At 42.7% G+C, this 20,927-nt stretch overlaps 2 protein-coding genes across 4 annotated transcripts in view; one reads left to right on the forward strand and one right to left on the reverse strand.

Moving 5' to 3' along the window:
- The first annotated feature begins 6,397 nt into the window (after window positions 1-6,397).
- On the forward strand, window positions 6,398-10,726 carry LOC100022061 (tryptase-like). Of its 2 annotated transcripts, none has more exons than XM_056805698.1 (6): window positions 6,398-6,458; window positions 6,627-6,687; window positions 7,660-7,870; window positions 8,633-8,895; window positions 9,863-10,026; window positions 10,162-10,726. In XM_056805698.1, exons 1-6 carry the CDS (start codon window positions 6,456-6,458, stop codon window positions 10,318-10,320), a joined length of 861 nt encoding a protein of 286 aa, XP_056661676.1. In that variant the 5' UTR covers window positions 6,398-6,455; the 3' UTR covers window positions 10,321-10,726. The 2 variants fall into 2 exon arrangements, with proteins under 2 accessions (XP_056661676.1, XP_056661677.1); XM_056805699.1 differs by having other exon boundaries at window positions 6,437-6,458; window positions 7,684-7,870.
- Window positions 10,727-17,529: 6,803 nt separating this feature from the next.
- The window catches only part of CACNA1H (calcium voltage-gated channel subunit alpha1 H), a 170,473-nt gene continuing 167,075 nt past the window's right edge, over window positions 17,530-20,927 (reverse strand). For both annotated transcript variants that reach the window (XM_007499288.3, XM_056805700.1), the window contains exon 33: window positions 17,530-20,470. In XM_007499288.3, the coding sequence (XP_007499350.2) occupies window positions 19,274-20,470 (1,197 nt within the window). In that variant the 3' untranslated portion in view covers window positions 17,530-19,273. The remainder of the gene's footprint in view (window positions 20,471-20,927) is intronic.

Here is a 20,927-nt window from a genome sequence, read left to right on the forward strand (position 1 = left end):
TGACTGTCATTCAATGTTTGTTTGTTATTCCTTGAAGTTTTGTGTTTGTAATTTGCAAACATCAATACTTTTAGCTATATGATATCTGTCTATAACTATATTTTTTGCACTTGTTTATAACATTCTTAAATTTTTTTTGAATTCTAAATTCTTTTCCTTCATCCAACATGGCAAGCAATGTGAAAGCAATTATACACGTGAAATCTTTAAAAAATATTTCCATATTAGCCATGTTGCAAAAAAGCAACAAAAGTGAAAAAGCATTATACCATATTAGCCCAAACATAGTGTGACTTTTTTTTTATCCAACATGTACCTTTGAAAGTCGCATTTGCACTATATTTGATCACTTCCAGCTTTGAAATCATAAGTTGTGTATTGTGTGCCTCAGCCTATGTAAAAAGCCTGGCTATTATCTGGGGTAGATGGGAAATGCTGACCAAATGCCCATTTGTTTGGATATTCTGTCAAATGTCACCTTTAATACTAACGGCGCCAAATCAGTATTGACTAAAACTACTGGAAATGAGAAAACTAGAATGACTAGGATGCTTGCAGTCACAGCTGAAGGGTGAAAACTGACTCTGAACATAATTTTGTGGCATAAAACATTACCTAAGGAAAAGTTACCATCAGGAGTGCTGTTTTGTGTGCAGGAAAAGGGATGGATGAATGAAGAACTTGTGTTAGATTGGTTGAATGTGGCCTGGGTTGGCATCCAGGTGTGTTTCTGCATCAGAGAGGAATACTCATACTTGACTCCTTCAAGGGTCACCTGAGTGAAATGTGAAGAAGAGAATTGCTGAAATGCACACTGACCTAGTAGTTGTTATTCCAGGAGGAATGATGTCGCAATTACAAGTGTTTGATGTAGTAATTAATAAGCCATTCAAAGATCATTTGAGGAAAGAACATAATGAGTGGATGTTGGCAGAAACCATGAATTTACTCCATTGGGAAAAATAAAGAAACCTTCAGTCACTGTATTAGGGAAATGGATCAAAACCTCTTGGGACAAAATCTCCACTGAGTCCATTGTGCTTGGATTTAAAACATGTTGTATATCAAACAGTATGGATGGTAGTGAAGATGGAAGTTTTGTGGGAAAAAGAGGGTGATGGTGATGACTTGAATGATGTTTTCACTTTGGGAGATGAGAAAATAGAAGAGGAAGGAGCACGTGATTAAATATTGGAAGGTAGTTTCTTACAAGTATCTATAAAAGTAATACATATTGAATACAAGTGATGGCATTAAAACTTCTTTAAGTTGTTTTCAGGACCTTGAAAAAACTTTGAACATAAAGTGCCTGCATTATTCATGAGTTAAGAGAAAGTCATAATTTAAAAGGAGAAAATAAAATGGGTGCTTCCTCTTTTTGAGTTACCCTTCAAAATACTTGGGATTGCACTATATTTGGGGTCATATTATATTAGAGTTAATATGGTACTTCAATTTGCATTTAGAGTTCATTAGTTCTTTCTCTGGGAGTGGATAGCATTTTTCTGATCACAATAGGTAATTCTTTCACAATTGATGAGAGTTACAATATTGATATTATGGTGTACAATGACCTCCTAGTTCATTTTACTATGTATCAATTTATATAGGACTTTCAAGATTTTTCTGAAACTCAGCTCCCTTGTCATTTCTTATAGCACAGTACTATTCCATCACAATCATATACCACAACTTATTCAGCCATTCCCAGATTAATGGGCATCCTCTCAATTTCCAATTCTTTGTCACCACAAAAAGAGTTGCTACACATATTTTTGCACCAAATAGTTCCCTTTCTTTTCCTTTGATCTCTTTGGGATAGTAGCTGAGTTAAAGGGCATACACAGTTTTATAGCCTTTTGAGCTTAGTTATAAATCTACCCCCTCCCTCCCCCAGGATGTTTGGACTAAACCACAATTCCACCAAGAGTGTATTAGTGTTCCTACTTTTCCACATCTCAAGCATTTGCCATTTTTCTTTTCTGTCATGTTAGCCAATCTTTTAGGAGCGAGGTGCTATCTCAGAATTGTTTTCATTTACATTACTCTAACCAATAGTGATTTAGATAATTTTTTTCAAAGGACTAGAGGTAGCCTTGATTTCTTCTTCTGAAAACTTCCTATTCATAGCCTTTGACTATCAGTTGAGAAATGACTCTTATTTTTACAAATTTGATTCAGTTCCTTGAATGTTTGAGAAATGAGGCCTTTATCAGAGAAGCTACTGTAAACATTATTTCCCATTTCCCTGCTTTTCTTTTACCTTTGAGTGCACTGGTTTTTGTTCATGCAGACCCTTTAAAATTTCATGTCATTGAAATTTTCTGTTATATTTTCTGTGATCCTTTCTATCTTTTTTTGATCATAAATTCTTCCCATATTCATATAGATTACAGGTATACTTTTCCATGCTCACCTAATTTTATTATCATATCCCCCTTTGTGTCTAAATCATGTATCTATTTTTTCCTTATCTTGGTATTGGTCTATGCCTAGTTTCTGCCAAACTGCTTTCCATATACACGTTATTCTTTCTCTGCATATAGGCTCTTCTTTGTATGTATGGAAGTTAGCACTTGCTTAGAGATCCTACTTCAATGAACCTCTACTGCATTATTCTTAGGGTGGTTGCAAACTACAGACCTGGATACCCTTGGTCCCCTCAGAGGCAATCAGAATCACATAAAGCCACTTCTCTTGCTGCTCCCTTTTGGTCCTCACTGCTCTCATGATGGGCAAAGCTGCTCTTCTTTCTGCTCTGGACCTGATAAAGCAATTGAAAGGTTCCAGGTAGAAATGAATCACGAAGATATTAAAGATGTATCCAAAAGCTGACTCTAATGAGCAAAGTGTTCATGGGCCAGACTTATGGATATATTTCTAATAATTCACATGATTGATTTCTGAATCCTTAAACTGAATCGGGTATAAATTTTGTTGAGCTTAAAAATGAAGCCTCTGTTATTGTGAATAGCTGCAGCTGCTGGCAAACAGATTGAAAAGGTCTTTTGGAAACTCAAAAGCCTGACTTTCCATCTGAATATGTTTGGACCAGGGTTCTGGGAAGAAGAAGGTTTGACTTTAGTCAGGAAGGATTTTCAAATGAGCTTCTTTCTTGGCTACCTGGCGGAACAATCCCATGGCTACCTGTGCATTATCTTTGTAATTGATCTCATAATCTTAGGGAAAAACTTCTGGCGCTTCCTGTGTTTGAAGGATGCCCTACAGCCCCCAGTGTTAAAAAAGGTATAATAAACTGGGCAATTGGAGAGGCTGGTATGCACACAGACTCCCTCTGGGACCTGGCCTGCTGACACAAAGCTGAAGATGTCTCTCTCTGTGTCTGTTCAGCCCATGCCTCTTCTTCTCTAGTCCTTAAACCTTTATCCATTGCTCCTCAGTCTTTAGCTTCCCTCCACAGGTGATTAAAACTCACGTGAGACCTTTTAGTAGTGGCTCGTAACGCTACAGTAATGATGCTTCTTTTCCCTCACAACCACTTTTATAGGGGGACTTTAGAAAACGTGAAGCTATTATAAGTTTTTATAAGTATTATAAGATGAACAGTTTTCTTAAGTCAGAGAATTGCAAAGTTCTTCAGGTTGGCTCTTTAGGCAATGCTGATGAAGTCAAACAACTCTTCACTCAACAAGATTCTGCTTTGTCCAATTAGCTCCAAACTTCTCATAGCAAAAATATTCAAGGCTCATCTTTTCCACGCTGTTTCTCCCTCTCAAATAGAGAATAATGATGCACATCTGAGAGGTTTCCCCTCAAATTGTAAATTGTGGTAAAGGGCAATAAACTCACGTATCAGAAAGATTCATCTTTCTTCCAATGAACTTCCCAGCCCCTTTGCCCAGCCAGTTCACAAAAAATGCCTCTCTGATCACCAAGCTCCTGGCATAGCAATAGAATGCTTTCTGTCAACTGACCATCCTACAGTCTTCTTCACTTTCAGCCCCTTTTTGTTGGCTTAAAAAAATACTTCCAAAATAGGTTTTGAAAAACGATTCATGTATAACCCAGTGGAATTGCTTGTCAGCTCTGGGAGGGGGGAAAAAGAGGGGAGGGAGCGAATGTGAATCTTGTAACCATGGAAAAATATTCTAAATTAATTAATTAAAAATACTTCCAATACTCAAATCAGAGCCTCCTGGTTGTCAATAATTTACTTTTCCCTTATGAAGCAGAATTCCCCAAATCCACTTTTTTTGTCAGGCATCAACCCAGCAGTCCTTATTCCATCTCCTAATAGTCTCCAAACAGATCTTTGATGTACAATCTTGTCAGTTATAAATGTCTAAATCCTAAAAAACAGCATCTACAATGGAGGGACCACCAAGATATGGGGCTCTCATGAATTACCAGTCATTTCTCTTCCCTCAAATGGGACTTTTCAATATATTCTCTATATTATCTCCTTAACAGTCTGGGTAGTTTTTCCTCTGTGTCACATGATTGAGGGGGGATGCCCACGCTGCTATATAATATAAAAAAATAAAGTTAAGATCAGGAAAATCTATGAAGAGAAAACATGCCCCAAACAAAAGCTTCCCACTTGTATCTGCTGGGAAAGCAGGGCATGTTGAATATATTCTCAGATGGATGTCATAGGTGCCCTTGGCACCTCAACCCAATGAAGAGGCTGTCTGGGCCAGCTTCCAACCACTGTTGTTCCCCATTTTTCTCTGACCCGTCTCCCAGTTCACATCTCCCTGTTTTGTCCCAGAAACTCTCGGGTCTTTCCAGCAGTCACAAGCTTGAGATTTCCCAGCATAGAAGAGATAAGAAGAGACGAAGTTCCACAGGGATGATATCACAGGAGGAGCCCAAGAGAGGAATGAAGCAAGCTTGGAGGGAAGTCTTTGAACTCCACAGCCATCATCTTACTTTTTACCTTTAATTTTCCTGTGTCCTGTCTCTTCTAAGGATTGCATCTCCAGCATGTGGAAAGTGAGCCTGTGCAATTGAGGTAAACACTTCATTATTTCTGGTTACATTTTGTAGGCTTCTTACTTGTTCAGTTGTTTTTCAGTCTTATTCTACTCTTCCTGACCCCATTTGGAGTTGTCTTGGCAGAGATAGTGATCCCTTTGGGTCCCTTCCTTGCTATCAGGGACTAGGACAAATACCCCTAAGTCCTCAGATGCCTCCTGATTGGCGGAGAGAAGGCCTAGGATTGCAGAACCTATAAAATAGCTTGAGCCAGTGCATCTTGGTGGGTAAATCCACACACTGGCTTAGAGTGGGGAAAATGGCATTCTCCTGTCAGGACAGATGTGGGAACGGATGCGAATCATGGTGGGTCAGAAGAGTTAGATAGACTTACTTCACACAATAAGGTTATTTAAAGGTCCCATGTGACCTTAGTAAGATACTTAAACTCTCTGGGTCTTAAGTTTCCTGAGCTGTATAATAATGGAGATGCACTAGCTGGTCTCTAAAGTCCCTTCTGACTCTAAATTCTATGATTCTCTGATCCATAATATTCATTCATTCATTCATTCACTCATTCATTCATTATTTTAAAACATTTACTATGGCTAGAGAAAGACCACTGTGATAGAAATGGCCTTAATAAAGTAGTCCTTAGGTCGCTTATATTCTGGTAGGGGGTTAAGGCACAAGCTCTCCTGTAGATAGGCAGGCAGGCTTCCTCCCTCTGTTGGGGATACCTTCTGCATATGTGCACGTCCCCATGATAATATAATCAATAACAATAAGAATATATATGTATATGTATTATTGTTCATATATTAGTTTTATATCCTATATTATATAGTGCTTTGTTATATTTCAGTCAATTTCATTTATTTTTATATTATTTAGAGAGTGAGGCTAATGACTTTGCGTAACTGCCTCACTTAAACCCAATTCTTTCTCGAGTCAAAATATCACTCTGAGATGTTATTGGTTCTTGTCTAAACAAAGGACAAAAAAACAACATATTTTAGCATTTTACTTTATTACATTATTATTTTCTTGCATGTATCACTTTTAAAAGACTTCATTTTAACTATAAGGTAGCTGCTGTCACTCTCATCTCCATTTTACAGATGATGAAACTGAGGCAAACTAAGGTTAAGTATCTTGCCCAGGGTCACACATTTAGTAAGTTTCTAAGATTGGATTTGAACTTCAGGTCCAGTCCTCTATCCACTGCATAACCTACCCTGCCTCTTTTTGAACACAAGAGGGACATGGAAGATTCCCCCCAATTCCTTGTTCTCATAATGATTAGTCATACAAGTCCCTTTCTCCCTTTCCAAATCTGGGGAATGGGAGGGAACACCTTGAGCTGTGAGCACATGGATCATGTATGCAACCTCCTTCTTCCTTCTTGTCTCATCCCATCCCACCCCTAGAGGAGGGCTGAACTTTCTCTACTTCCTGATTGGAGAGGATAAATAGGGTGCTGACTGAGGGGGAAGAGAGAACAGAAGGAAGCTGCCATGGTAAGGATGCTGCTCCCCCCTGAGCCTCTGGCAGCCAAGCTCCTAGTTCCTCAGTTGTACCTGCACTAAGGATCTGGGCTCCAGCTCCCATCTGGGAATCCTGGTTGCTGCTCTCCTCTTCACCCTTGGCTGATTCCAATCCCCTTGTCTCTCCTGTTCTCCCTCTAGGAATTGTTTCTGTTGTTCCTGACTCTCCCCTTTCTGGGGACCTCAGTCCCTTTGTCCCCAGGTGAGTCACCTACTGCTCGTTGGGGCTCTTGTTTTCATCTCTTAGTACTGCCTGTTGAACCATGGTAGGCAGCCTGGGGGAGGCACAAAATAATGGGACAGTTCCATTCTGAGAATGAGGGCAGAGTTTAGCTTCTAGTAGAGGGTTTTCCTTCCTGAAACTCCTCTTGGGTAATAGCATGGGGGTCATAGAACCACTGAATTTGAGGGATACCTCATTTCAGATCCTGCCTCTGATACTAGCTGGGTGGTCTTAGTCTCCTAGTCTACAAAATGGGCCCAATCCTGTTTAGTGTTGTCAGGTCAGTTTTGTGAAGTCTATGGCAAGTCTTAAAGTTTTCCATAGGATTAAGATGATGGGTAAAGAGCTGGAAGAAACCTTGAGGTCACCTAGTCCAACTGTTCGTTTTGTAAATGAAGAAACTGAAGGGCAAGTTTCAATGTCCAAGTTCACAGAGAGTGACAGAGGCAGGAGTTGAATCCAGGTCCATTCATTCCAAAGCCAGTCCGCTTTTCAAAAAGTCACATCACCCTATAAAATTGTTCTATTTCTCTCATTATTGTTGGGCAGTGAGATAGCACAGTGGATAGAACACTTGTCCTGGAGTCAGGAAGACTTGTGTTATGAATATAAAACTGGCTTCAGACACTTATTAGCTATGTGACCTTGGGCAAGTCACTTAACTCTGTTGACCTCAGTTTCCCCATATATAAAATGAACTGGAGAAGGAAATAGTAAATCAGTCCAGTATCTTTGCCAGGAAAAGGAAGAGTCAGGAGGAGTTGGATATGAGCAAGCAACAACAAATCATTATGGTTGTTCTTATTGGTAATAATCTCTTAGTTGTGAGTGATACCCCAGTACACCACTTGGGGCTATGGAAGGGTGACTTGGGGGAGAAAAATGGAAGGGAATGGCCATTGAAGTTGATTTTAAAGACTAGGGAGGAGAAATCAATCCTTGGGTTCACAGGACTGCGGGGTCTGCTTCCACCAGCACATCTCTCTTGGAAGGCAAGGGCTGCTATTGTTGGGGGAGAAGAAGCTCCGGAGGATGAATGGCCTTGGCAGGTCAGCCTGAGGATGCAGGAGGATGAGAGCAATGGAAAATATTGGAAATACTTATGTGGGGGCTCACTCATCCACACCCAGTGGATCCTCACTGCAGCTTCTTGTTTTTCCAAGTGAGTCACTCACCTATCAGTTGTTCAGCTGGGGAACTGTTAATGGACCCAGTGAGGATGGGACTGGGAGGTGGGAGGAGTGAAGCTGGGATGGCTGTTAGAAGAGCTGGGTTTTGAGTCCAGACTGCCACCGACCCATGGGGAGCAAAGCATCTCTGCTTTCTGAGATTCAGTAGCTCTCTTTGTAAAATGGGGATAACAGTCATCATCCTGGGTTCTTCATTTGGGTGTTAGACACAAAATCATTTTGTAGAGTTCCATAGTGGTACTGTTATTGTTTAACAGGAAATTTTACATATTCAGAGAGAGACAGACAGACAGACAGACAGAGACAGAGAGAGACAGAGAGAGAAAGAAGGGATGATGAATGGAGACAAGGAGAGAGAGACAGAAGGGAGATGGAAAGAAGGGGGAGGGATAGAGGGAGAAATGAGGGAGGGAGGGAAAAAGAGGGGGAAAGGAGGAAGGGAGAGAGGGAAGAGGGAGAGGGAGAAAGAAAGAGGGAGGAGAGAGAGAGAGAAGAAGAAGAAGAAGAAGAGAAAGCGGCAGGCACAGGACTATAATAGAAATGGAACATTCTGTCCTTATTGCAGAGGGGAGGAGGTGGCTTTGTGAATACATCTTAGAAGGCTCAAGTCCCTGCATCCACAGTTGGGAGATGTTATAGGTTTGGGTTGGTCCTGAGGCTGTTGTGCTCAACCAGAGCCCTACAGCCCTGGCCCCAGGTATCCCTAAGGAATATTCTTTTCTTGCTTTCTCCAGTTTTAAACAGAAGCCTTCAAGCCTCAGGATTCAACTAAGGGAGCAACATTTGTACTATGAGGACAAATTGCTGCCTGTATCAAAGATTGTGGTCCATTCCAACTTCACCTTTGAGAATGAAGGTTCTGACATTGCCCTGATACAGCTGAAGGATCCCGCCAAGCTGTCCAGCCATGTCCAGCCTGTCCACCTTCCTGATGCCTCACAGAGCTTCGACGGCAAAGAGTGCTGGGTGACCGGCTGGGGATATCTCGGTGGCGGAGGTGATCAGTCCCTCCAGGAGAAATGTGGCCTCCTGTAGTTTTTCTTGGATTCCCCATCTTTGGGAACTGGTTCAGGGCCAAGTCTGGGAATGCTAAGGCCTAGGAGAAAGGGAGCAGCAAAGTTGGGGGCATCATTTCTTCCCCTTCTTTCTCAACATAGTGGCCCTGGGTCTGATGGGTCTCAGAAGAGCCTGGAATTCCCTGGTGCTGAGCCTGTGTTTAGTCTGTTGGTGGGGGTCATTGATTATCCAAATGCTGTCATGAGCCTCCCAGGACACAAACCCCATGCAGGCTCACAGGAAAGGCACCAGGTATGCCAGGCACTGTGCTAAGTACTGGGGGATCCCAGGAGAGGCAAAAAACGTTGTCCAGGACCTGAAGGAACTCAGATTTTAAAAGAGGAGATTGTGTAAAATACTATTTATTTCCAAGATATATAGAGTATATATGACATCATAATAGAGGGAAGGCACCAGTAGTGAGAATTTGGGAGGGAGGGTTAATGGGGAGGGAAGGACACCTCTTGGATTTAAAATTAAACCCTTTCCTCATGTCTTAGAATCGATACTTAGTATTGGTTCCAAGGCAGAAGGGCAGTAAGGGTTAGGCAATGGAGGTTAAGTGACTTGCCCAGGGTCACCCAGCTAGGAAGTATCAGTCCAGATTTGAACCCAGGTCTTCCTGACTCCAGGCTTGGCTCTCAATCCACTATGCTACCTAGCTGCTCCCTCCTTTATGCTCTTTAAAATTTAAAGTATTTAAAACCAAAGAGTTTTGTGGATTGTGTCTTTTGATGTCTACCATAGTAGAAATTAAAAAAGTCTTAGAATGAATACAAAATAGCTTTGACCTTGGGTACCCACCAAAAGGGTCCCTGGACCCTGCTTTGAGAAACACTTGACTAGATGATCTCTTAATGTTTAAGAAATAAATCGACATCCTTCTAATCCTACAATTCCCTTTACAGAGAGTCTTCCCCCACCATTCTCCTTGAGGCAAGTGCAGGTCTCAGTTATGGACAATCAGAGCTGTGACCAGCTTTACCACAAGGTTTCTACCATTGATGAATCGGTCAGGATAGTTCCTGAGGATATGATATGTGCTGGTAAAGAAGATACTGGTGCCTGTGAGGTAAGAGCCCCTGTGGGCTTTTTCTTCCTTCTCACTGCTTCCTCACAGGCCCCCAGGCTGTACCCCAGCATTCCCCTCTCCCATGGCATCACCCATTTCTTGGGCTAAGCCAGTAGTTTCTGTTCTGTTTTTCAGGGAGACCAAGGAGCGCCTCTTGTCTGTAAGGTGGAAGACTCGTGGCTTCAGGTTGGGGTGGCAAGCTGGATAGAGGACTGTCAGAGGGACCCCATCAGACCTGGAGTCTACACAAGTATCCCACAATATGTGGACTGGATCCAGAAAATCATTCAGTAGTCTTTTTGGATGCATTTCTCCTCTCTTCCTTTCTAGCTTCCAGGCTCTGTGACTACTGTAAAACCAACCAAACCTTCCTCAATCTTTCCCTATTTCTTCTGACCCAGGCTACTTCCCGGAACAGAGCACTTGGCTGGGAGTTAGGACACCTGGGTTCTGTGTCCTCTGCCACTGGTCTTTGTGTGACCTCAAGCAAATCTCTTCCTTGGTGTGGTCCACTAAAGGGAGTTGCGTGCAGAGAACTCTTTTGGCTCTGATATTATATGATTTGATGAGCCTGTTCAGCTTGGGCATATGGGGTGGGTTTTTTTTTTCCAGGGAGAGATGGATGGGGCAAATAAGGAGAGGAGGTAGTTGGTTGTTCTGTATGGTATTATGCATGCCTTATTAAACTGTCTGCAAGATCCTTCTGCCCTGGAACGTGTGTGTGTTTTCTTTACATCGGCTCTGGCTCTGGCCAAGAAGGACAGAGAGGCAAAAATTATAGGAAATTACTGAGACCAATGAGGGACTGTGCAGAGAGGCTATTTTTGGCTTGACACGGAGGGAAAAATTCCGGCCCATCAATTAGTGCAATAGACTTCTTGGGGAGGTGATGAGAGCTATGACCACCATCTTCTTCTTCTGGCCACAGGGAACCTTTTTCCTGTCCAAAGAGGGGAAACCATCCAAATCTGATTAAATTTCTCAGAGGCATGCAGTAGAAAGACCCTTGGTCTGGGAAAGAATACAATTTGGTTCTAGTGTTAGCTATGCCTTTGTCTATCTGTGACCTTGGGTAAGGATCATCCAATCTCTGGGCCTCCATTTCCTCCTTTGTAAAATTAGGGGTAAGACTGAAGGTGCTCTGGATTTCTGGGTCCATTGTGGCTGTTCTGCTTGTCTCCTCTAGGAGGAGCCTGTAATCCACGGTCAGATAAATGTCGTTTTTTTAAACAGAGGCCATGGATGCTTTTCCAAAGAGTTTTGTGGCTTCCTTGGTCTGGAGGCCTCTAAAATGGGGCGGGAGCTAAACATTTCCTGGCTCTGCCCCAATTTGTTCCAGGGACAAGCCTGGAGGGATGATGGGTCCATCCTGAAGCAGGAAGGATTCAAAAAAGATATTTTCTTGCAGAGGTCTCTGGTAGGACTAGGCTTAAATGAGGTGAGAAATCTTTTATGGTGGGGGGCATATAGGGCTCTCCTCTGGGTGGGGTGAATTCAGAGGAGTCAGTTAAAGTCAGCCACTTGCAGTAGATGGTGTCTCTCATTTCTGATAACAATCAAAGTCTGAGAGAATAACTGTGGATTATTTGACTTTTTGATTAAGGATCCCTTTCTCCCTTGCTTTCCCCTAGCAGTCCAGCCCACAGCAACGTTTATTCTCCTAATGGACTGCACTGTGTCCTCCCAGAAAGGGGGGAGTGAGTGTCTGTGTCCCAAAGCAAAGATCCATGGTGCTTTTCGAGCTTTGTGGGAGGCTCCCCTTTCTGGTAAAAGTCAAAGCCCTGGAATCTCATCTAATAGATTAGCAGAACTCATCAAATGGAGCAGAAGTTCTTCTGATTTAGTTTACCTCACACCATTAGTGCCTTTTAAATTCTGTCAGACTCACCAGGCAGCATGGTGAAGTAGAGAGAGGACTTAGAGGCAGTAAGAACCAAGTTCGAATTCTTCCTCAGGCTGCTACTACCTGTGGGAACTTGGGCAAATGGCTCTCTGTCCCTCAGTTTTCTTATCTATAAAAATGAGGGTGTTAAAAGTTCTCTTGAAGTCCTCCAAGGTCCCCTCTAGTTTTAGATCTTTGACTCTGTGACCAAAGATTTGAACCTCATTGTCAGTCTTGTGTTCAGGGAGAACCAGCACCTCTGGAGTGAGGATTTGCTGAACCCTTTTTAGAACTGTTCACCCATCTTTCACCAACTCTCCCCTGGGGCTCCAAGCAGCTAGCCTGCACGGCAGTGATGCCCTGGTAACGCTATCTTGGCAGGAAGGACAAACCAGATTGAGGGTAAGCAACATGCCTCAAATCCATTTGGTGAGTTAGGTATGTGAAGACTCTCCAGTGGTATGGGCAGATGGGACCATTTTAAGGCAACGGAAGCAGGTACTGTGGGATGCTTAGAGCTTGTACAGACACCAGAACATATGAGGTCATTCACTATATCTCAGGCTACCACCAGCCATCCTGACTTTTGTGCTGCCACTGGATTTCTATGGCTCAGGAAGAGAGAGTGAGGCTGATGACTTTGGGCAACTCTTCCTCACTTAAATCCAATTCATGCCAGAGTCAAGACTTCAACCCATGACATCATTGGTCCAATTCAAAAAATGAAGGATGAGCAACAATTAGACTGAGTGTTCTGTAGCACTTATTAATTTTTTAAAACTAAAGCAAATTGGAATGACCCAATGACAGCTGGAAGGGATCCTAGAAATCACCTAATTCAATTTCTTAACTTTATAGAGAGGAAAACTAATGAACAGAAAGAGTGCCAATTTTCCTTAGCCAAGGTCTCCTGTTGGGATTTATAGGAGGGTCAGGACTCGAACTTAGACTACCCCCTCTCACTCTTCAGGCTCTTTTTCTTTACATGTAGATAAAATTTTTAATAATGATTTTCTGACATTTTGAGATTCATTTTCTCTCCCTTCATTTCTTTCTCTTCCTCCTTCCTCATGAAGGCAGGTAATATGATATAGGTTGTAGATATGTTGTCATGTAATACATAATTCAATGTTCATTATGTTGGAAATAAGACACATATTGCTTATATGAGAAAAAACTCATGAAGGAAATAAAGTGAAAAATGCTTTACTTCAATTTATATTCAGGCGCTATCCTTTCCTTTTATTTCAGTGGATAGGCATTTCCATCATGATTCCCTTGGAGTTATTTTGGATCCTTGAATTGCTTATATAATAGTTAAATTATTCACTGTCGATCATCATACATTATTGCTGTTTCTGTGTACAACATTCTCCTGGATTTTCTCACTTCCCTTTGCATCACTTTATGTAAATATTTGCAGGGTTTTTTGGGATTGTCTTATTCATCATTTCTTATGGCATAATAGTATTCCTCTAAGATTTGTTCAGCTATTTCCTAGTTAATGGATGTTTCTTCAGTTTCCAGTTCTTTGCCAACACAACCCCTCCCCCCTTTTATAAATATCTTTGAATGAATAGGTTCTTTCTCTACTTCTTTGCTCTCTTTGGGATACACACCTGGTAGTGGTATTGCTGGGTCAAAGGGTATGTACAGTTTGATGGCCCTTTGGGCATGGTTCCAAGTTGCTCTCCAGAATAGTTGTTCACAGTTGCCCACACAATGTGTGTGTTCCAATTTTACTACCCCACACCAACATGTATTATTTTCTTTTCTTGTCAATCTGATAGGTATGAAATGGTTCTGTAGAGTTGTTTTAATTTGCATTTCTATAATAATAGTGATTTGGAGCGTTTTTTAAATATGATCATTTGTCATTTGGAGAATGACTTGCTTTCTTATAAATTTCATTTAGTTTTCTGCATATTTGAGAAATGAGGCCTTTGCCAGAGATACTTGTTATAAAATTTGGCCCTAGTTTGTTGTTTCTTTTCTAATCTTGGTTGCATTGATTTTGTTTGTGCAAAAACTTTTAAATTTAATGTAATCAAAGTTATTTACCTTACATCTCAGAATGTTCTCCATGTCTTTTCTGATCATAAATTCTTCCATTCTCCATAGGTTGGATGAGTAAACTAGTATTCCCTTAATTTATTTATGGTGTCATCTCCTTCCTTCCTTCCTTCCTTCCTTCCTTCCTTCCTTCCTTCCTTCCTTCCTTCCTTCCTTCCTTCCTTCCTTCCTTCCTTCCTTCCTTCCTTCCTTCCTTCCTTCCTTCTTTCTCTCTGTCTCTGTCTCTCTCTCTCAACCCTTACCTTCCTTCTTAGAATCAAAACTGTGTATTGGTTCTAAGGCAGAAGAGAAGTAAAGGCTAGACTATGGGGGTTAAATGGCTCGACCATGGTCATACAGCTTGGAAGTGTTTAAGACCAGTTTTGAACCTAGGACTTCCCAGGTCAGTTCATATATTCTCATCCTGTACTTGTGCAATTGATTTTTTGGAACCCAAATATAAGAATTTTACACTTGTACCTATTAAATTTTACTTATTAGATTTTGTCCTTTATTTGAACCCATTGAAATTTAGATTTTTGATTGTCATACAAGATATACTTCTGCCTTCCCAGGGTTAGTTTTTTCTTTTTTGTCATTCAAGCTTTGTAAGCATGTCATTTCTGTCTCCATTCAAATTATTGACAATTCCTATGGAGATTCTGCAGAATCTTGATCCTTTCTTAGTCTTTTGCATCATTTTCCATAATTTGTGACATTCTCCTTTGTCTCGCCTAATGGGGCTCTATTTGTGTTGAATGGAACCATCTTGAGCATCCATATTGCCTTTTACCATATAACTTAGTAATCAGTACTGTTGGGTTCCACACTCCCCATATAATGCTATTACTTACCTCCCCATTTGCTAAGAAAATACAACTTTTTTGGATACTTGGAGCTTTAACATCTATAGAAAGAAGCCATCTAGGGTCAGTCTGAGAGCAAAGGCACCTTTGTAATAGTCCACAGTGTTTCCTCTGACACTGGTCCTGTTGAGACTTCAGTATCCAAGTTACATGAGCTTCTTGTGAAGAGTGGAAGAGGAAAGAGTAATTGTACCAAAGTTTATAATCTTGGTAGTTTTCTAAAGCTCTAACCTTCTGTGATGCTACTTGACAGTAGTAGATCTGACTTTGAAGAGCAGCTAGAAATTCCATCAGAGACAGAGGCATCTGTTGCTCACCTATCAGAGGCTTATCGGATGTGGAGATGTGGAAACTGGGATCTGGGCAAGTTCTTGGTAAAAGACCTAGACACAAAGGGAAAAGAATGGACAGAGAGAGGTTGGCCTGGGTCTTTCTTGCTTAAGGTGCAGAGGGTCCTAGTTCTGGTCTTACCTCTTGCTATTTTGTTATGATGTTGGGAATTTCTTGTGCTTTTCTTTACCTTTATTTTTTCCTTTAGAGAAAAGGGAAGTAACTAATAATTAATTTAAGAAAATAAAAGATTATAACTCTGTAATCTGCAAGTTATGCCACCTCACTCTAGATCTTAATTCTATCATATGTAAAGCAAGATAATACCAGTTCCACTGATCTCATATGTGTATTGTGAAGATTAAATAAATCAAGATTTCAGAGATGGAACTTGGATTTTAGACGTCTCATTCAATGTCTACATGAAGAATGAATCATCAACTGTCAGTACTCCAAACAGAGGACCATTTAAGTCTCAGCTTAAATACCACAAAGGATGGGGAACTCACTGCTTCAAAAATGGTTCATTCCATTGTTAAATAGTTCTAATTGTTAGGAAAGTTTTCATTAGGTTGAATTTAAATGTTTCCTGTAGCCTTCATGCAAAGGTACAGTATTAGGTTTCTTTCTAGTGCCAAGTCAAACAAGTCAGCTTCCCTTTCTATAGTCTTTTAAATATTTGCAATCTGATGCCATTCCTCCCGAGTTCTTTTCCAGGCTTCTTCAGATTATTTTTTGATGACAGTTTGGAGTTCTCTTCCCATCCTAATTGCCCTCATTTGGATACATGCCACCTTATCAAAGATCCTCCTAAAAGGAAAAACCTCAAATTGAACATGATCCAAACACCAGATATAGTTTTGCCAGAGTAAAAGAGAGTGGAGCTCTCACCTCAACTTAGAACATTAGTTCTTGTTTGATGTGACCCAAGATCAGTTGAACTTCCTTAGCCATCATATCACATTGTTGAATCATATTAAGCTTTTGGCCAATAAAAACTCCATGCTGCCAACATGAATTCTTATAAGTGCCATCTCTCCCATTCTGAGCTTGCACAATTGATTTTTGAACCCAAATGGCAGTTTGCATTTATGAGATAATGGATATGAAAATTCTTTACCAATGTAAGGGTTTACATTCAATTAAACTCAATCAATATTTATTATGCACCTGCTTTGAGCCATGTTCTGCACTAGGCACTGCTATAACTAACAGGTCTTTTGTGCAAGGAGCTTACAATCTAAACTAAGGAAGGAAACAATATATATGTATATATATACACTCATATATATGAATATGTGCATATACATACTCTAAATGTATATATCAATTTGTCATCTAATGGTCTATATGTAAAGAACTAAGACTTAAGAGAGCATGAGATAAATGTGAGGGAGAGGGCAAGGCAAGTTGGTATGAAAGTGAGCTGCTGGTGGTGTCCAGATGCTAGTTCTGGGAGATTCCTGTTCAACTCCTCCTATGATGCTTTTTCCACTTTATTCTTGCTCTTGAGAAAACGCAGTGCCCCTGGATATTTATTTTTCCTTTTCCCATCATGGGCACTTTCCCTGCTATCATTTGGGTCCCAAATTAGCCAAGCTTAGTGGGGAACAGGCTGAACACCTTGTTCTTTCAAGTGGACTCACATTCTGATTGTGGAAATGGTAACCTCGCTGCTGTCAGGCTCAAGTCTCATCCCTGCTTAGACTGCCCTCTAAAAGCCATTTTTATGGGAAGAGGCCAGAGACATGAGTGATAACTCCTGCGCTATATACCAGGTACAGCTTGAGGGTCTGATGAAGGTCTTTCCCTAACCAGGTAAGCTAGTTATCCCTCATTCTGCTGCCCCTTTCTACCTACTAAAACTGGACTGCAGTTGCCATATTTGGCGTAGAGTGAGGATGGTGGGGGAGGCCACACGATGATAGATTTAGAGCTGAAGGAAACTATAGAGGTCATCTAATCCAAGTCTCTTTTACAGATGAGGAAACTGAGGTTCAGAGAAATGACATTCAAGGCCCTATAGAAAGTGTATTGAAGAGTTAGGATTTGAACTAGGTCATCTGAGTCTAAATTTGTGGACTGTCTTTTGCCCTCATATTCTCAGCACTTAATATAGTCCTTAATAAATACATAGCAGATGCTTAATGAATGCCCATTGACTGACTTACACTATCTACTGCTGCCACTGTTTCTTATGGCGCTCTTTATAGTACGATTTCTACTGGAATCAATGAGTGAATGAATGCAAATTTCCATTTTCCTTAGTTTTGCCATGTAGGTTTGGGGCAAAGCAAAGAGACAGCATCAACATTTTTCACCAAGCCAAAGTCTGGCCAGCCCACCCTCTCAACTTAGAAATTCAGTCCACACTTCCAGTTTATATAGTTTAATACATGTGAAACAAGATACATTTTTCTCGTTTTTGCATAATGAATGCATCAGTAACAGACGGTACAAGGTGAATGCATGAATATGAGGCATCTGGGGAGTATTGGCAGCTGATGGCTGATTGCAGAGTACCATAATGCCAGGTGGATCATCATTGTGTTTGTCATCATTATGATTAGATTCTTTTTCTTTTTTTCCTTCATAAAACAACTTTCTATTGGTGGAACCATTATATGGATAGGGCTAGAATGGGAAGTAAGACATTTCTCCAATGGGAGGAGGTATAGCAGGACTAGGGCACACAGGAACTAAGGTCATCTAGAAGCTTCATCAAGGCCCTATGCTACTCGCCAATGCAGGCATGCATGCACACCCGTGGTCCTTCTTGGGCATCCCCCTTCCCCCAGTGTTGAGAAGGGGAAACGCAATACTGGGGAGAATTGTGTGTGAATTGGGGTTGGGGACAATCACAGAGAGGAGGATCAACCACAACATACCCCGTATCCTGCCTTGGTTGTTGAAGAGAACAGCAATCGGCTTTAATGATCACCAAGAATGGCGCCTGGGACAAATGAGTCAACCTTTCTCCATCTAGTGCCAGTAACTTACTCTGACTGCAGCAAACAAAATACGTTTCTTCAATAATTTAACATTTATTCGTTTTGCTTCCCTCTTGCCCTGCCTCCCCCGCCCTACACCCACCCTCTCCCTTTCCCCCTCCACCTTCCCCAGGGCCCTTGGGCCCACGGAGCTAAGCCGGGAGTACATCTTTTCAGATTATTGCGACATTTAACCTGGATTGGTAGGAGGAGAAAACGTCAAATAAAAAACCAGAAAGTCACATGTACCAGGGGAAGATTGCTTTGGGGTGGGGAGGGAACAAGAGGAGTGAAGGATGGAGAAGGGAAGGGATGATGCTATATTATTGCCCTAGTCAGTAGTGTTTCGTTATCCCCAGAGGGAGGACGTGATGCGTCTCTAAAAGATGAAGGCGAGAAGGAACCGAAGAGAAGAGGGAGACACCCAAAAAACGTCCCCTGGAAGATGAAGGCGAGAGGATGACAAGAAGGGAATGGGGAGGGGAAGGGAAGAAGAGAAAATGAAAAAGAAATTCACTCCCACATTAAACACAAGGAAATGCCACTTAGCCGTAGAAGGAGGTTAATGGCCAACAATTTGGATTATTCTCTATAAAAATATGTGCATTATGAAGACAGATTTTTTTTGTCATTTTCTTTTTTATCTCACAAATACATTATTTCTATTTATAGAACTGCTGATATACAGACACTGTACAGCTCACGTCGCCTGGGCACTTCTATATACTGTGTCAATTCTACACAATAAGGTGCCGTTCAGAGGCGGAAACAACAACAACAAAAAAAAACTAAAAAAAAAGAAACCCAAACCTGAATCAATGTGATTGAGGCTTATGGGGGGCAAAAAAGCGACTTTCCCTGTACTGTTTCCAAAAGAAAAAAAAGTTTGCATTGCCCTCCCTGCCTCCTGGCTGGGATCGGCTACAATGGTAGGCCCCACTGCCTGGCCCTCCTGCAAACCTACGGGGTCACAGCCCCGGCCTGGGCCCGGGCCCTGGGCAATCCCAGCTCAGCCCAGCTCTGCCAGAGTGGGGCTGCAATCTTGCCATCCCCTTCTCTCCCCCTCCCCTGCTGGGCATGGACCTAAATCTGAGCATCAAAGCCCTTAGTGACACCCATCCCCAAAGCTATACTGGTTCCTCTATTCGGTCCTCTGTGGTGGGTGTTGCGGGGGATGGTCCTGACTTCTTCAGGGGGCTCTTAGGGGCACTGAGGAGGAGTTCCTGGACTTTCTCAGGGGAGTCTCCAGAAGATTTTAAATGCTCGGTTTTTTGGAGTTCCAGGGGAGTTGTTGCCCCAGTTGGGGAATCTCCCATCTCTAGCCGGGAGTTGGCAGGCATGGTCTGGCCACTGTCCAAAAAATGACTACCACTAGGAGAACCTGCATCTGGCAGCTCAAATGAGAAGTTGGGAACCATTAAGAGCTCTGCCCGACACTGGGCTGGGACCCGCCACTCCCCTTTGGGGGACATATCAGCCCCACTCGCCACACTCTCTCCCTGCTCCAGGGAGTCCCTGTGGGAGGCTGTGGGGGTCGGGGTGGCCTCACAAGATGGCGTCCTCCTCCTCAGAGTGGTTGCACTGCTCTCGGACACTGCGGGGCGAGGAGCTGTGGTGCCCTCGTCCTCTGCGGGAGGGTCGATGGAAATACAAGGGGGACTCATCTTCTTCTTCCTCCGTACCCCCGGAGCAGGTTCAGCCTCAGTTGGGCCAGATGACCTGGCCTTTTTCTCCCCAGACTCCTCATAGATGCCATCCCCATCACTGATGGATGAACAGACCTCTACGGAGTGGCGCCGCTGGTCATCGGCCCACTCAGGCTTGTCCAAGAAGCCCTGAGCATCAACACTGTAGAACTTCTTCAGGTCTCTGTCCTGCCCACTGCTTCCTCCATGACCCTCACTGGGGGAAGTGGAGGCCTTTCGGGCTGGGGAGGTAAAAGTTGAGGCTGAGAGACTCCGTCCCTCAGCCTGGGGCCTCCACGCCCGGGCTGAGCTGTTGATGTGACTGACCTCTTCATCAGCTGGGTCTGAAGTCTCAGGGTCTGTGGTGGGGTCTCCACTCTGCCCTGTGGGTCGCTTGGGAATACTTCGCTGGCCAAAAGTGTGCTTACGGGTGCGGACACTGGCAGGGCGGGAATGTGGCGATGAGGCTGGAGAACGAGGCGGTGTTCCTGGCAGGGAGAGAGGGCTGAGGCACATCAGGGAGGCACCCAGGGTGCCTGCTGGGCCCCGCTTTGGCTGGGTCTTCTCACTGGGCTCCCCTGTCAAGTTGTCCTTGGATTCTGCAATCTGGCCTTCGAGGGAGTCATTCCGCAAGGCTTCCTGTAGATCAAATACAAGATGATGGGGCAGGTTAAGGGACACGTTCTGGAGGAGTCCAGGGGAACTACACTTACCAGAGTTACTCTCTTCCAGTTGGTCCTGGGGACAGAGACCCCATCTCCAGGGTCAGCTACCACGGAGGGCTCCCTAAGAGTGTATGCTGCTCTGTAAGTGAGGCTGCCAGTCTCACACTTGCTCAGAATGTGGGATTCAACCTTATGAAAGTAAAGACCCCCAAGGAGAAAGCTGAAGGTCTGCTGAAATTCAGGAATAGGTAGCATATACTCTGAGGACCTGATGGTGAACAGCATGATCTGGGGACAGATTCACTCAGTCTCCTAGTCTTGGAATTTAGAAAAGCAAATAACTGGACTGGGAGTGAGATATCTGGAAATCTGGATTCTAGCCCCAGCTCTGCCCCGAATGCACCCTTATAAAACTGGGCAAACCAAAGAAT

Source organism: Monodelphis domestica, chromosome 7, assembly GCF_027887165.1.
Source record: "Monodelphis domestica isolate mMonDom1 chromosome 7, mMonDom1.pri, whole genome shotgun sequence".
Classification (NCBI taxonomy): Eukaryota; Metazoa; Chordata; class Mammalia; order Didelphimorphia; family Didelphidae; genus Monodelphis; species Monodelphis domestica.